Here is a 15,303-nt window from a genome sequence, read left to right on the forward strand (position 1 = left end):
TTTATTTATTTATTTATTTTAATGTTTTATTTATTTCTAGGAGAGAGAGACAGCGTGAGCAGGGGAGGGTCAGAGAGAGAGGGAGTCACAGACTGAAACAGGCTCCAGGCTCTGAGCTGGCAGTCAGCACAGAGCCCGACGCGGGGCTTGAACCCACGAACCGCGAGATCATGACCTAAGCGAAAGTCGGACGCTTAACCGACTAAGCCACCCAGGTGCCCCAAAAAATGAGGAACGATTTAAATGCCTACAATATAGCACTAACTAAATTATGGCACATCTATAAGGAAATACTATGCTGTCATTAAAAATGCTTTAGAAGAATATTTAATACTGTAAGTAAATGCTCACCTACATTACATGAAAAAAGCAGTGTGCTGCTAACACTGATGCCTATGTGGGGACTTCAGAGAAAGAACACAGTAAGGTTAAATACAGTAATTTTAACATGGCTGTCTGTGGACATTAGGTACATATTTTCTTTCTTTTTCTTTATTTTCCAGATTTTTATAAAGAATATGGGTAGTTTTTACTAGCAGGAGAAGTTACTTAAATATGAATATTAAACAATTTCAGCCCCCAAAGTAGATATCTTACTTTAAAACTGGCTCGGGGGTAAGCATGGTACAATCAATCTCTAGGATCTGTTCCTCTTGGATAAAGTGCTGCCTCCAGGTCTGAATAATATTGTTCTTCAAAGCACATCCAACTGGTCCAAAATCATACAGACCACTAACACCTGTAAAATACGAACAAGGAAAACATGGACTTTAACTTGTCACTCTGAGCAAATGAAAGCAAAAAGACATGAGAAACTGTAATACTTCACATACTCCCTAAAAAGGTATTAAAGTCAACTATTAGGGGCACCTGGGTGGGTCAGTCAGTTAAACGTCTGACTTCAGCTCAGGTCATGATCTTGCAGGTCATGAGGGTTTTTTTTTTATTTTTTAAAATGTTTTATTTATTTCTGAGAGATAGAGACAGCGTGAGCAGGGGAGGGTCACACAGAGAGGGAGTAACAGAATCTGAAGCAGGCTCCAGGCTCCGAGCTAGCTGTCAGCACAGAGCCTGACGCAGGGCTCAAACCCACGAACGGTGAGATCATGACCTGAGCTGAAGTGGGATGCTTAACCGACTGAGCCACCCAGGCACCCTTGCAGTTTGTGAGTTTGAGCCCCGCGTCAGGCTCTGTGCTGACAGCTCAGGGCCTGGAACCTGCTTCAGAGTCTGTGTCTCACTCTCTCTCTGCCCCTTCCCCACTTGTGCTCTGTCTCTCTTTCAAAAGCAAATAAACATTTTTAAAAATTTTTTTGGAAAATTAAAGTCAACAACTCAAATCCCTCAATACTGAGGAGCTTACTTCCAGCTAGCTGACAGAAGTAAAATTTAAAAGCTCTTACTCCCATTTATTATTTCCATATTAAGAATTTCAAGTAGGTTTAGGAAAATACTAAAAGCAAAAGATGTCCCTCCATATATGAGAAATAGAACGAAAAAACAGATTATAGTTCTGTGCCACAGATATAACTTGTTCCATCAGTTGATAAAAGTGATCTAAATTTTAGCACCCAATTCTCTAAATTATTCTTGGGTATATGAGCCACTATATTTAAACCTCAAGAAGTTAAACATTTAGAGATCTGCTTAGCCAAACTCGAATCAAGTTTCAGTGGCAAAGTACTAAAAGTCTAATACTATTGCAATGATCTCCACTAACTATAAAATATCATTGTACATTTAATCAGTAAATTATATTTGCCTACATATAGGCATATAGGCAAATATAACTACAGAGATTTACCTACATACCGATAAAGAATGTTTTCTCTTGGCAGTTGCCATAAAGAATAATCTGCGGACCCTGGCTTATCACTGTCCTCGTGTGGAAGTGCACAGTACAGCTTGTCAGTGTTACAACGGCCCTCAAATGCCCCAAAGAAGAGTCTATTTGATAGGTACATGGACATATTAAGTGCTTAATACCTGGGCCCCTAACAATTCCCTACATCCTAATGGAAAAGAGCAGTCTTCAAAATTAAGTAGGATGGAAAGAAATAAACAGGTTTTACCTGGGCATCTATTATGCTTGTATGAATGAGTTTGGTTGTTAATATAAGTGAAATAATATCAAGTACTAATGAGACCAAATGGCCAACTTTAAAGGAACAAAAGCAAAATAGTCTCTGTTTTACATGACCTGATACAATTAGATATCAATTGAAAAGCCATGTTTTTTATTTAAGCACATATTAAAGCCACCAACAACATATCGGCTCTTTCTATCATTAATCCCCTACCTCCATAAATAGCAAAAGCTTGATCGTAGAAAAACCTCCTCTTCAGGGTGTCTTCCATTTTTGCTCTGTCTACAATGTCATCTTTGGGTTGTAATGCCAGCTCCTGCAAGGGGTTTTTAGATAGAAAACATGTGAGTGGAGGGGTGAGTGGAAATATGAATCTACCTATGTGAATTCAGTTTATTCCTCAGCCAAATTCAATATAAAATCTACCAGGCAAGATTTTGATACCTTTAAAAAATAGAAGCCTTAGGGTTTTTCCCTTTTGAGCTACAGAAAAGATACCTTTACTTAATTATTTAGGAAAGTAAATGATCATTTCCAAGAGTACAAGACTAAGCTAATTCAGATGCAGACGATGATAAGCAATATCCCAATTTTTAGTGGATTACTGTAGGGAGACCATGAATTAGAAGTCCAATGATTTTAGTTTGGTGATGGGAGAGTTATTGTATGAAAGATTTGGGAGCAGGTATCAGTTGGATATACCTTTTCCTTAAAAGAAAAAATTTAACACAAAATCACTATTTCCAGGCATAGAAGAGTTCACAGAGAAGAGCAAGCACAAAGCCTTCCAAGAAATTCATGGAGCATATGGAGTCTAGGATTTGGAGGAGGGGTAGGTCAAAAGTCAGGGAGGCTTCGTTGAAAAGGTGACATTTTGAGATGCAATTTGAAAGGATGAGAAGTCTGCTGGGTAGCAGGAGAGGAGAAATTCTGGATAAATACTGGTGTTAAATTCTGAATAAACAGAGATAAAGCATATGATGCTCGTTCAGAAGCTTTTCGAGGTCTTCCCACCCAAAGAGATTAACAATCCTCAACCTATTTACGTTCCTATTTTAGGATCCCAATACTCACCTTTGCTTCCAGAACCCTCTTCCGTGCTTTGAGCTCCGCTACAGCTTTGTCTATATCAACTTGAGGTGCTTTATCTTCTTTCAGTTTCCGCACAAGGTCTCCCTGGCCAACAAAGAGAATGTGTATTCAGGACTGGTTTCAGAAGTCAAGAGAAGTTTTGAATGTGTTATAAGCGTGCCTTTTAAAAAGTATCTGTGTAAGAAAAAGGCAATTCAAGTGTTTATTATGTGAGAGGTCATTATAAATAACTGAAGGTCTTTGCCCTCAGCAAAACACACAAATAACTATACAAATAACTATGTTGTAAGGAGATTAGTACTAGTGTGCTTTTTTTTTTCCTTTTGGGGAAAGGGACAAGTGGAAAAGGAGGAAAAAACATTGATAAAAAGTATACAAGAACAGGTTAGTACTGAGAACACAAGGAGCCAATAAATAAAACACCCTCCCCTTGAATCTCTCTCCTATTTACAAAAAAAAAAAAAAAAGACCACCTTGCTTTTCCACCTACTTCTCTGGCCATTTCTTTTTTTGAAAAAAATAGTTTATTTATTTTATTTTTGAGAGCGAGAAAGAGATAGCGTGAGTTGGGGAGGGACAGAGGAAGGAAAAAGAGAGAATCCCAAGCAGGCTCCACAATGTCAGCACAGGGCCCAACGTGGGGCTGGAACCCACGAACCGCGAGCTCATCACCTGAGCCAAAGTCAGACGCCTAACGGACTGAGCCCCCCCCCAGGCGCCCCATTTCTTCTTGGTCACTACTGACTCATATTCCTCTGCCCCTTTCTTAATTCTTAGGGTTTTTCCTTGCTAATTTCTCTAGAATACCTGGTTCACTTTCAATAACCTACCACCTGTACACTGATTCCCACACTTAGGGTAATGTGGTGGACTAAGTAATCTGAGAAAGCAAACAAACATTACTTACATGGTCTGGGAAACTTCAAGCTGAGCAATTAAAGTTGTCAACTTGATAGAGCCTTTGGGTTTCCAGCAGAAGTAACTGCTCTCTAGACCTTCCACACAGGCTCTTCAGGATTTTCAAAGATCAAGATCACCAAAATAATAAGCACTCAACTCAAAATTTAAAAACCCGGGAGGAAACCAGTCACTGTAGAGGAGACTCAGCAGAAATGACAAATAACAGAATTAGAGCCTCCAAAGTATTAGAAAATTCAAATATACTTTGTAAATGCTGAAGACAGTTTGAAAAATAATAATAATAAAAGGAGTCAAAAACATGAGCAAAAAATAAGAGACTATCAAAAACCATCAGAAAGCCTGAAAAAGAATCGCACAAGTTCAGGTCCAAGGAGGTGACAAATGGGCAATATGGGTGAAGAGGAGTGGGAGATATAGGCTTCTAGTTATAGAATGAATAAGTCATGAGAATAAAAGGCACAGCACAGGGAAATAGTCGGTGGTATTGTAATAGTGTCATGTGGTAACAGCTGGTAGCTATTCTTGTGGTGAGCACAGCATAACATATAACCTTGTCAAATCACTATGTTGTACATGTATGTAACACAGTGTCAGCTACACTTCAATATAAATAATTAAAAAGGGGGAAAAAGAATCACATAGATCATCTAGAAATCAATCACTGAAATTAAAAACTCACTGGACATGTTAAATGGCATATCAAAGTTGAAGACAGAATTAGTGACTTAAGAGTACAGACCTAAATAAATTATCCATGGGTAACCCATGGAACGGAGCAGCGAGACAAAGAGTTAAAAATGTAAACAGGGTAATGAGACACAGAAAAAAGAGTCTAGCATTCATCCAACCAGAATTCTCAAAGAAAATAAAGAAAATCTGTAAGAGGTTCTATTTGAAAAGATAATGACTATGAATTTTTCTGTAACTGCTCAAAGACATGCATTCTCAGGTTTAGGAAGCACAATGAAATCCAAACGACATACGAAACAAAAACCCACATCTCTAGACAAGTCTGTAAAACACAGTATTTATGAGGGATTCAAGACCTGGGTTTTCTGCGCTCATCAGCTGTGAAACCTTGAGCAAGCCGAAACCTCTTTGAGCTCGTTTCCTCAACTATAAAATCAGGATGATAATACCTCACTGAATTGTTATAAAGAGTAAATGAAACAATTTAAGTAGAATATTTTCAACAGTACCTAACAAACAGCAGACACACAAAAACTGATAGCTGTTATCATGCTATAAAACACCCGAACTTGGTTGTGGCTGAGTTATTTTCAAATACTTCACACCCAACTTGTTTATAACTGAATTATTGTTCTCTGCCCTAAACTTGTCCCTTCTCCTATGTACTGCTGTCTATTTGTTAACAACATCTACCACTTTCCAAAGAAGAAACATCAAGTTATTCCTCTTTACCTCCAATATCTGGTCAGTTTCAAATTTCAATCTATTCTCCCCCTTTCACACCTCATAGACTAGATTGAGAAAAGAGATGACCAGTTGGGTTCTCATCCAAAGGTGTCTACACTGAGATACACTCACCCCCAACCATCCTACTTCATGTCATTCCTCTCCCACCTTTGTAAACTTTTCACAAACACATAGCATTCTTAATTTGGTGACTGCTCCTACCCCCATGCCTTCAATAATGTTTATCCTCTTATCCAAAGCACTTTCCTTCACTTAGTGAAATTCATTTCCCAAATACTCCAACCTTACAATAGTTCCTCCCTCTTGACACTGTTTGACTACAGGCTTGAGTTTTCCACCCCATCCCTTTGATCCTCAGAGGCTGGAAATGGTATCATGTCTTCCTTACTCCTCTCTGCACTTTCAGAATGATTTCTCTTTCTGTCTTCTAAAACACAAGCTCCTTTGAAGTGCCTGTCACTGGCCTTTCCCCCTGTTGCTAACATCTTCTAATCTCCCACTTACTTCCCCTCTTTCAGTGAGTTTCCCTCTTTCAGCAATTCACTCTACTTTAGAATGTCCTGGTCAGGAGGTGACAGAGATGTTTATAATCATCTGAACCTAGAACCTAACTTTGCTTACATATAATAAGAAGTATTCTTCCAGTTTTAACATACATTGAGTTTCCCGGGAATGCCAGGAAAATATAATTTAAAAGAAGACCATATAAACTATATACTGTTTTGTTCACAATTTTACGAAGTTATTATTTGAAACAAACAACATGTGACCAATGGCAATGTTGTCATCGTATCTGAGCAACTAACAGGATGTATCTTTATCGATGTTTATCCATTACAGTTATATTCACTGTAAATCTATGTATAGGTATAAGCATCTGCTTACTTCTGCATAACTTCCAGTGGATTCATACCCCAAAATTTACACACTGAAATACACATTATTTTAGGGGCGTTTGGGTGGCTCAGTCCATTAAGTGTCCGACTCTTGATTTTGGCTCAGGACATGATCTCATGATTCGCGGGATTGAGCTCCAAGTTGGAGCTATCAGCACAGAGCCTGCTTGGGATTCTCTTCCCACCCCTAGGCCCTGCCCCTCTGTCTCTCTCTCTGGCCCTCCTCAGCAAGGCCCATATTCTTTCAAAATAAATAAACATTAAGAAAAAAGACATACAAATTATTTTAGTATAAATTACTTTATTTCTTTGTATTGCACTTAAAACATTATGTGTACACATACTTTTCTCTAATTAGATTTTATAGATATTTTGTATGAATTTCATTATTGGATAGTAATGGGGAATTCCAAAATATATGGTCTGAAAATTGAGAGCCACTTAGTTAGTCCTCTTTTCTCTTATCATATGTAAATGAGTCTTGTGTGTGATTATACTAGCAGTTTTTATTCTATTATCCTGATCTTTCTAGCTAAAGCAACACCCTCAGTCATCTTCTTCTAACTTTAGCTTCTTCATTTCACTTACAATAACTGAAGTCACCCTATCAAATACTGTGCTTTATTTACACACATTTTATTTGGCTCTGTCAGTATAAAGTAGGCTCTTTTAAGATGGGAATTCTGGCATGGCAATTCTGGCATTCAAATATTTGTTGGCTGATACAAACTAAACCTAGCAAGGTACAAAGCACTTAGTATTCAGTCAATATCTACTGACTTATTCTTTACTCACTCAGTGGTTCTTTTCCTTTCCTCTACCTACCAGAACACCTAACTCATAAATGTTTACTAACAGTGCTTTTTGATGAGGATAAGAACTCTGTGGAAACCTGTCTTGAAAAGATATTCGCAAAGGATGCTTCTTCATGAATATCTGAATAAGTAAGCAAGTAGTTCTTCTGAATATCTATCCCCTAATGTCAAGTATTAGCACTCCCACATATTTCATATACTTTTTCTTTGGAATTTCTCATAGAACACTAGCAAGCAAGGCCACAAATAAAAGTAAAGGCAGGGAGAATTTAAAATAAATTCCCTTGAAGCACTTTTTTTTTTTTAATATTTTATTTATTTCTAGGAGAGAGAGAGAGAGAGAGACAGCGTGAGCAGGGGAGGGTCAGAGAGAGAGGGAGTCACAGACTCTGAAACAGGCTCCAGGCTCTGAGCTGGCAGTCAGCACAGAGCCCGACGCCGGGCTCGAACCCACGAACCGCGAGATCATGACCTAAGCGAAAGTCGGACGCTTAACCGACTAAGCCACCCAGGCGCCCCTTTTTTTGTTTTTCTAAAAGCTCAGGCTTTGAATATATATATCAGAGAAAGTGCAGCTATTAAAAAGAAGCAGTATGTGAGTGAGGATTCCCACACTGAGTTAATCACTTGTAAAATGCAGTGAAGAAAGGAAATAATCACGTTTATTCTGAATAACAGAATAATTAAACCGAGATTTATAATAATCCAATCTTGAAAACAAAAGAACTGGAGGTGATGTAAACATGGAATGAAGGTACTTAAGGAGTCCTAATTTCTAATTATTTTTCTTCCTTCTTTGTTCACCAATCAACTGTATTTTGGGTTATGCACGCATCCATGTTATGTGTGTACTGAATGAAATTGACATGAAATATCATCAACATCTCTAAATTATCCTTAAGAAGCTTAGTTCCCAGGTAAATTCCTATTAAGACATATATTAAGAACTAAGAGCCTCTGATTATAAATCAGAGTAGTTATCAGATGAGAAATCATTCTTAGGGATCTTCTTCATGGACTCTTCATATATATCATGGTGCATATTCAGCTGGCCAAGAAAAACCTCACCTTGTAAGATGCTGGCTTACACATATGTAAGTAGAGGACTCTTGCTGCGTTCATCTCAGATTCCCAAGTGTTTTACAATTATTCACAAAAACATCATAAACTTTTCACTTGCCCTTTGTGGATTAAGCAAGAGCTTTGATGTATACTCTAAGTCCAGAAAATCAAAGCAGAGACAAATCCAGGGCTCTTCACCCTAAGACTTCTTATTTCTACCAAGATTCATCTGTGTCTTCCCCATCGCAGCAAAAGAAAATGTGAAACACTGAAACACAAAGAGTGTTATTCACATGTCTATTCCAACCATTAGTGTTTCAGACAGTAAATCATTATTAAAGACCTCCGAAGAAAGCACTAAAAAGGTTCTTCTATCATCTTCTCTCACCATATTCAGGAGATACTGATCCTCTTGTAAAGGTGCAAAATGTTATCAAACTGGCAATCCCAAGAAAATGTGAGCTCCGTGCCAGCAATGGCTTGTTTGGTAACACTAGTGCTCGTATAGCCACAATCCTTTCAGAACAATACCTGACATTTTACCAAGAGTGTACTATCACTGTGGCCAGCGTTCTCAGCACTTTACGTGAACTTGCTCATTTTAATGTTCATAACTGCATTCCCATGTTAGAGATGAAGAAGTTTGGCTATAGAAAGGTTAAATAATTTGCTGAACATCATCAGTTAGGAGACAGTGGAGTCAGATCCAAACTCTGGCAATAACAACTTCAGAGCTTACACTTCTATGACTAGGAGCATCAACATGAAAATGCAAGGGTATAAAAGAAAGTGCATCTCGCAATTCTTCAAAACCTCTCCTATCTCGACAGTTATTAAATTTTACTACAGGTTTTTAAAAAAAGTCTTTCTTGGTTATTTTTCTCCATACTAATTAGTTACAGCATCAAGCTATAGCCACTGAAATCACTTCAGAGTGACCAAGCAATAATACTGAAAATATCACCAAATCTCTACACCAGTTCTTCTCCTAAACCTCCCTATCAAGTGAAAGTCACCTCTCAAGTGAAAGTCATCTCAACAGGTCCTGTTTGCACTGAGACCTTGAGAAATGTATTTCTTCAGCTATAGAATCTCACTTAATGTTTACACAAGGCTAGGGGTGGGGGTGGGGTGAGCATTCTTGACAGTACATGTGATCAACACAATCAAATGCTGAAGACAGGTAAAATGATGATCACAGAAAAGTACCCTTTAGGGTCCCAGGCAAGGGCAGTAGTAGAGGCCAAGGGCAGAGTGCAGTGGATAAAGGAATGAATGAGAAATGAGAAAGTAGAGGGGCACCTGGGTGGCTCCGTTGGTTAAGCCGCCAACTTTGGCTCAGGTCATGATCTCATGGTTCATGAGTGGTTTATGAGTTTGAGCCCCGTGTGCTGACAGACAGCTCAGAGCCTGAAGCCTGCTTTGGATTCTGTGTCTCCCTCTCTCTCAGCCTCTTCCCCGCTCATACTCCCTATCTGACTCTCAAGGAGACAATGAGAAGATAGGAGAAAACATTTAGCTGTAGAGGGAAAAACAGGCCAGGGGAATGGGAGCCTCTGGGGGGCTGCATTCCAGACATGAGCCTAAATCTGTCTTTCTATAAGTAAGTTACCTTAACGCATCAGTCCTGCAACTTCTTGGTCTTAGAACCCCTTTATACCGTTAAAAATTACTAAGGATCCCAGGGTACCTGAGTGGCACAATCAGTTAAGGGACCAGCTCTTGGTTTCAGCTCAAGTCATGATCTCACAGTTCATGAGTTTGAGCCCTACATCAGGCTCTGCACTGACAGTGCAAAGCCTGCTTGGGATTCTTTCTCTCTCTCTGGCAAAAGAATAACTTTAAAAAAAATACTGAGGATCCCAAACAGCTTTTGTTATTGTGGGTTATTTCTACCTATTTATACTATATTAGAAATATCTACTAGAAATTATATATGTATATATGTTAGAAATTAAATATATAATTAATATATCTTATATATTAATATATATACTAGAAATTAAAATGCATGATGGGCTAAATGGGCCACGGACATTAAGGAAGGCACTTGCTGGGATGAATGAGTACTATGTGTATATGGAAGTGGTGAATCACTAAATTCTACTCCTAAAACTATTATTACACTACATATTAACTAACTTGAATTTAAATAAAATTTTTTTTTAAAAAGTCAAAAGCTGAACGGGGGCTCAATTCAAAAAAAAATTGAAGTACAAATGTAAAAATATGTATTAATTTATTTAAACTGAACAATAAAAGCTCAATATGTGCTAACGTGAATAAAAATAACATTTTTGTAAAAATTACTGTATTTGCCAAAAAACAGAAAATAGAGAGAACGAGTTTTATAATTTTGCAAATCCTTTAATTTCTAGCTTAAAAGAAGATAGCTAGATTTGCATATCTGCGTATTTTGCAAAATAACATTTTGATGATAAAGTATACAAAGAATACTGAAAGTCAAGGGAGAATTTTAAAAGTCTTTTCAAATAATTGTGAATATTCTTTTAGACTATACCAAAATTCTGACAAGTGGTAGTTTCTTAAAGGTTAGCAGCAATGTGGAACTTGAAACTGTAACAAGGAACTTTTTATACTGTTACATTAAATTCATTAACGTATCTTATCATAGTCTCTGAATAAATCTTTTACCAATATTGATTCCATAACATCACGTATAGGTCATTTGGAAAATACTAGTTAACTGAGCTATGTAGATCTTCTAAATACTGACCTGTGTATCACACTGTATCAAAACTGGTACATTTGTAATTGTCACCACTCATCCCATCAGAAAAGTCGCTAAGTGCTGTGAAGCTGTCAAGTTCACGCAGCAGGTAAGTTTTCCAAAACTCTAAAATTTACCGAACATCTGATTTTATTATTGGCTATATGCATTATCAGTTGTTTTCTTGAAATGACAGACTCACGTCACTCAATTTCCAGAAAATGAATGTTCATTACCCAAACTGAATTTTACAAATAGCGTTCCATGAAAATAAGCAGATAGTTCAGCTTGCAACTCAACCATACGTGTGTTCTTCTGACACAATCCTCGTATCTCAGGATGCTTTATGTACATTTCCCATTTTGTCACACAGAACGTTAAAAAGATGTACGAACAAAGGTCTGGACTTAATATAATTAATCATTTTTACTGTTCCACCAAGGACCTTCTAAAGCAATACTGACTTTTTTTTTTTTTTTTTAACTGTCAGAGTATGACAGAGGCTATGACTTGGTTTGGTGTCCTCACTGGATTCGCAGCAAGGGCAGACGGTTTTATCCACTACTGCTTTTGCATTTTCAGTGCAAATAACAACACAGTGAAAAATGAAAATAACATCTCAATTTTATTTTGAAAATGGCTTTGACCTTGAGGATGACCAGGGGTTTGCAGACCAGAGGACCACTGCCCTAGAGCAACAGTTTCCAAATACTCCAAGACAGAGGTTTTCCAACACACAGTAAAAGGGAAAAAAATAAAAGGGACAATGTATTAGATCTTATTTCAAACCTAAACCTATTAAATATAAAAAAGCTTAACAAAATAAAAATAAATTTTTAATTAAAAATAAAGTAAATATTAATTAATAAATAATAAATATAAAAGACTGCTTTAAAAATAGGGATACAGAGAAAGGGGAACCCTCTTGCACTAACGGTGGGAAGGCACACTGGCGCAGCTGCTCTGGAAAACAGTATGGAGGTTCCTCAAAAAACTAAAAAGAGAACTACTGTACAATCCAGCAATCGCACTGTTAGGTATTTACTCAAAGGATACAAAAACACAGATTTGAAGGGTACAGGCACCCCTATGTTTATTGCAGAATTATCTACAACAGTGAAACTATGGAGAGAGCCCAAATGTCTACCAACTGATGGATGGATACAAAAGATGTAGTATATGTACACAATGGAATACTACTCAGCCATTAAAAATAATGGAATCTTGCTATTTGCAATATGGATGGAACTAGAGCTTAACTCTATTATATTACTATTATGCTAAGCTAATTAAGTCAATCAGAAAAAGACAAGTAAATGATTTCACTCATATGTGGAATTTAAGATACAAAACAGGTGAACATACGGGAAGAGGGGGAAAGAATAAAGGGAAACAAACTACAAGAGACTCTTAACAATAAAGAAAAAACTGACAGTTGATAGAGGGATGTGGGTGGGAGATGGGCTTGATGGGTGATGGGTAACTAAGAACACTTGTGATGACAGTGGGTGTTGTATGTAAGGAATGAATTCTACTTCTGAAACCAATACTGTACTGTATATTAACTAACTAAAATATTAAAAATAAATAATTAAAGTTTAAAAATGGGGTTCCCGACTGGCTCTGTTGGTAGATCATGTGACTTGATCTCCAGGTTGTGAGTTCCAGCCCCACCCTGGGTGTAGAGATTACTTAAAAATAAAATCTTAAAAAAAAAAGAAAAAAAAAAAAGACTGCTCTTTGAGTTATAATGTGCTTTCTTATTAAAGTATTAAAGTATTAAAATATACTTTCTTTTATAAAATGAAAGGGGAAAGCAGATGGTAGTCTGAGGATTATACTGATTTTTTAATTACCTTATTTGGCAAAATGAAGGTTGGCCATAGAGTGGTAATACCCAACTTGTTTTTAAACTCAATTGCCCTGGGGTGCCTGGCTGGCTTAGCTCGGGGAGCACGTAAATTTGAGCCCAAAGTTGGGGGTAGAAATTACTACTACTACTACTAATAAAAATTTTAAAAACTTCAACTGCCTTAGGGGGCCCTTGATCAAACAACTAATCCATTTTCTAGATACTCTGAAGCCCTCCTATAAGTTCCATAACTAATTCTCCAGGAAATGGCTAAGACTATGCCATGGGAAAATACCTTTCAGTCAATCAACAAACGAAAAAGCAGCAGCATCAATGCAGTCTAGCAGAGTAGCACATTTATATGAAACACATGCCACTAACAAGACCAGTTGTTAAGCGCCTTAAAAATCCAACTCCAAGAATGTCTTCAACTGCACAAACTGCACAATGAAAATACGTCAAATGGATAGATGTGATAGTATGTCTCATCCCCTCATAAGCCAAAAAAAGGGAAAAAAAAGGCTTTAAGTATTAAATTCCCTTCCAGCTGACACTAGAATCTGTGTGATTCAAGGTTCCAGGTGGCTAACTGATACATGTGTGGTCCTGGAGAAATGGAAAAGAACTAGAACAAACTTACATAAACTAACTTACATTTTCAGAAAAAAATCTGAAAGTACCAAAAACAAAAACAAAAAACAAAAAAAAAAAAACAAGCTAACATAAACAATACACTGAATAGTAACTGCATCGGAAAGTTGTTCCATGATCAAAGTTTACTTCTGTTAAACTAGTTCAGTCTTACTACACATGGATAATTTGCACTGCAGTTTCAGGCTAACGTGGCAGAGGGAGGGGTTTGGGTGTGTGTTTTCCCAAATTAGATGTATTCTCCCTCTTCAAGTAAAAGATATGGGGGAAAAATGTGAGTTATAGGAAAGACAAAGGAACCACACCTAATTTATTTGGGTAGGGTGGGTGGAGGGAGATGGAGAATAAGCATACACAGCCTTCTGATACCAAGAATAAGAAAAATCAAGCCTTTAGTGAAATTTCAAAATACTATTGAATCAGTCAGGCTCAGCCTACAGAGAAGCAGACATTTAAAAGTGGCAAAAATTGCCGAATTTTTGGCAACTGTGCCCCAATGAATTATTTCAGAGAGGGTTCCACCCTCCCTAGCTAAGGGAAGTTATTGCATCAGGCACCCGTGCAGGAGAATCCTATTTGGTGTTTACTCCCAGGTCATCGATTCTGGGGTCCTATTCTTTTTGGCTCTGCTTGACTGGGCGTAGAAATCCACCTGAACTAATCTTTTCCTTGTCCTTTCTAAATTCTAATATTCATGCAGTACCCTAGAAAGGGAGGCCTGTAATAATCACCAAGCACTCCAGTCCATGGAAGTTCCCCCCTTTCCGCAAAATCAAATTTCAACGTGTTCCATACAGCGGATGGCTGACTTCACCCAGTAACCCAACAATATTTACAGTTTCCCAGGCTTACAATCTGCAAGCTCACTCGCTCCAACTAGTCTTTTGGGAACCCAGAGAAGATGACAGGAGCGAACGACGATGAGCTAGCTAAGGATGGTGACCTCACATCACGATTAGAAAAAGAAGTTCAACACCTCCTCACATCCACGCTTCGAACTTTTTTATCTTTTCAGCCGATCACTCGGCAAACTAAGCACTGAATGAAGGAAAGTGTCAAGGAGGAAACACTATTCAAAGCATCCCGAAGGTTTAAAAAAAGACCGACAGCTTCGCCTCTGCCCGGGGAAGAATTAGGAACCTCGCCACCCTTGGTGGCACAAAGAACACCGCAGAGATTGGAAAAATGAAGTTGAGGTTACTGAGCTAGGCCAGGAGAAGAACCAAAGGTCACAGATCCCAGCCCCATCCGAGAGAGGAGAGGCGCAGACATTAGCAAGGATTGGGGAAGGAGAGCAGATCGCGAGCGGAGGGACGCAGGATGTCGAAGGGGGATCCAAGGGAGTCTCCCAAGGAGAGGCTCGGACTCGTGTCCACGACACGGAAGGTGGCCAACGCACGCGGGGACCTGAATCCGAAACGGGGGAGGCGAAGACGATGCCAGGAAACCAAGGGCTTCCAGCGGATGAGGAAAGGAGCAACCCGCGAGGTGGACGGGTGCCCGAGAAGGAGAGGGGATGACGGAGAGCAGATCCGCGGGAGAAGAGCCCGGGGCCGAGGGGGAGACGCAGAATGCCGGTACCTGCTGGCGCACTGCAAGCCTAAGAGGGGCGAGCACCTCCTCAGCCCCGGTGCCGTCCATGCTGCTCCGGGAGGCTGCGGCGGGGAATGAGATCGGGGTGCGGGCGGGCGTGCTGAGGAGCCGGCACGGCTGGAACAGAGGCTGGGCCGGGAGCCGGGAGGGCAGGGACAGCAGGCAG

General features: G+C 38.8%; 1 protein-coding gene across 1 annotated transcript in view; it reads right to left on the reverse strand.

Annotated features, from left to right (window-relative positions):
- Positions 1-15,282, reverse strand: part of GARS1 (glycyl-tRNA synthetase 1) — a 45,277-nt gene extending 29,995 nt beyond the window's left edge. The window contains exons 1-4 of the mRNA XM_077775358.1: positions 15,126-15,282; positions 3,162-3,263; positions 2,301-2,403; positions 598-739 (exon numbers count right to left, since the gene is read on the reverse strand). Coding sequence (XP_077631484.1) covers positions 598-739; positions 2,301-2,403; positions 3,162-3,263; positions 15,126-15,185 — 407 coding nt within the window. The 5' untranslated portion in view covers positions 15,186-15,282. The remainder of the gene's footprint in view (positions 1-597; positions 740-2,300; positions 2,404-3,161; positions 3,264-15,125) is intronic.
- Positions 15,283-15,303: the final 21 nt, after the last annotated feature.

Source organism: Crocuta crocuta, unplaced genomic scaffold, assembly GCF_008692635.1.
Source record: "Crocuta crocuta isolate KB4526 unplaced genomic scaffold, BGI_CrCroc_1.0 scaffold197, whole genome shotgun sequence".
In the NCBI taxonomy this organism is placed as follows: Eukaryota; Metazoa; Chordata; class Mammalia; order Carnivora; family Hyaenidae; genus Crocuta; species Crocuta crocuta.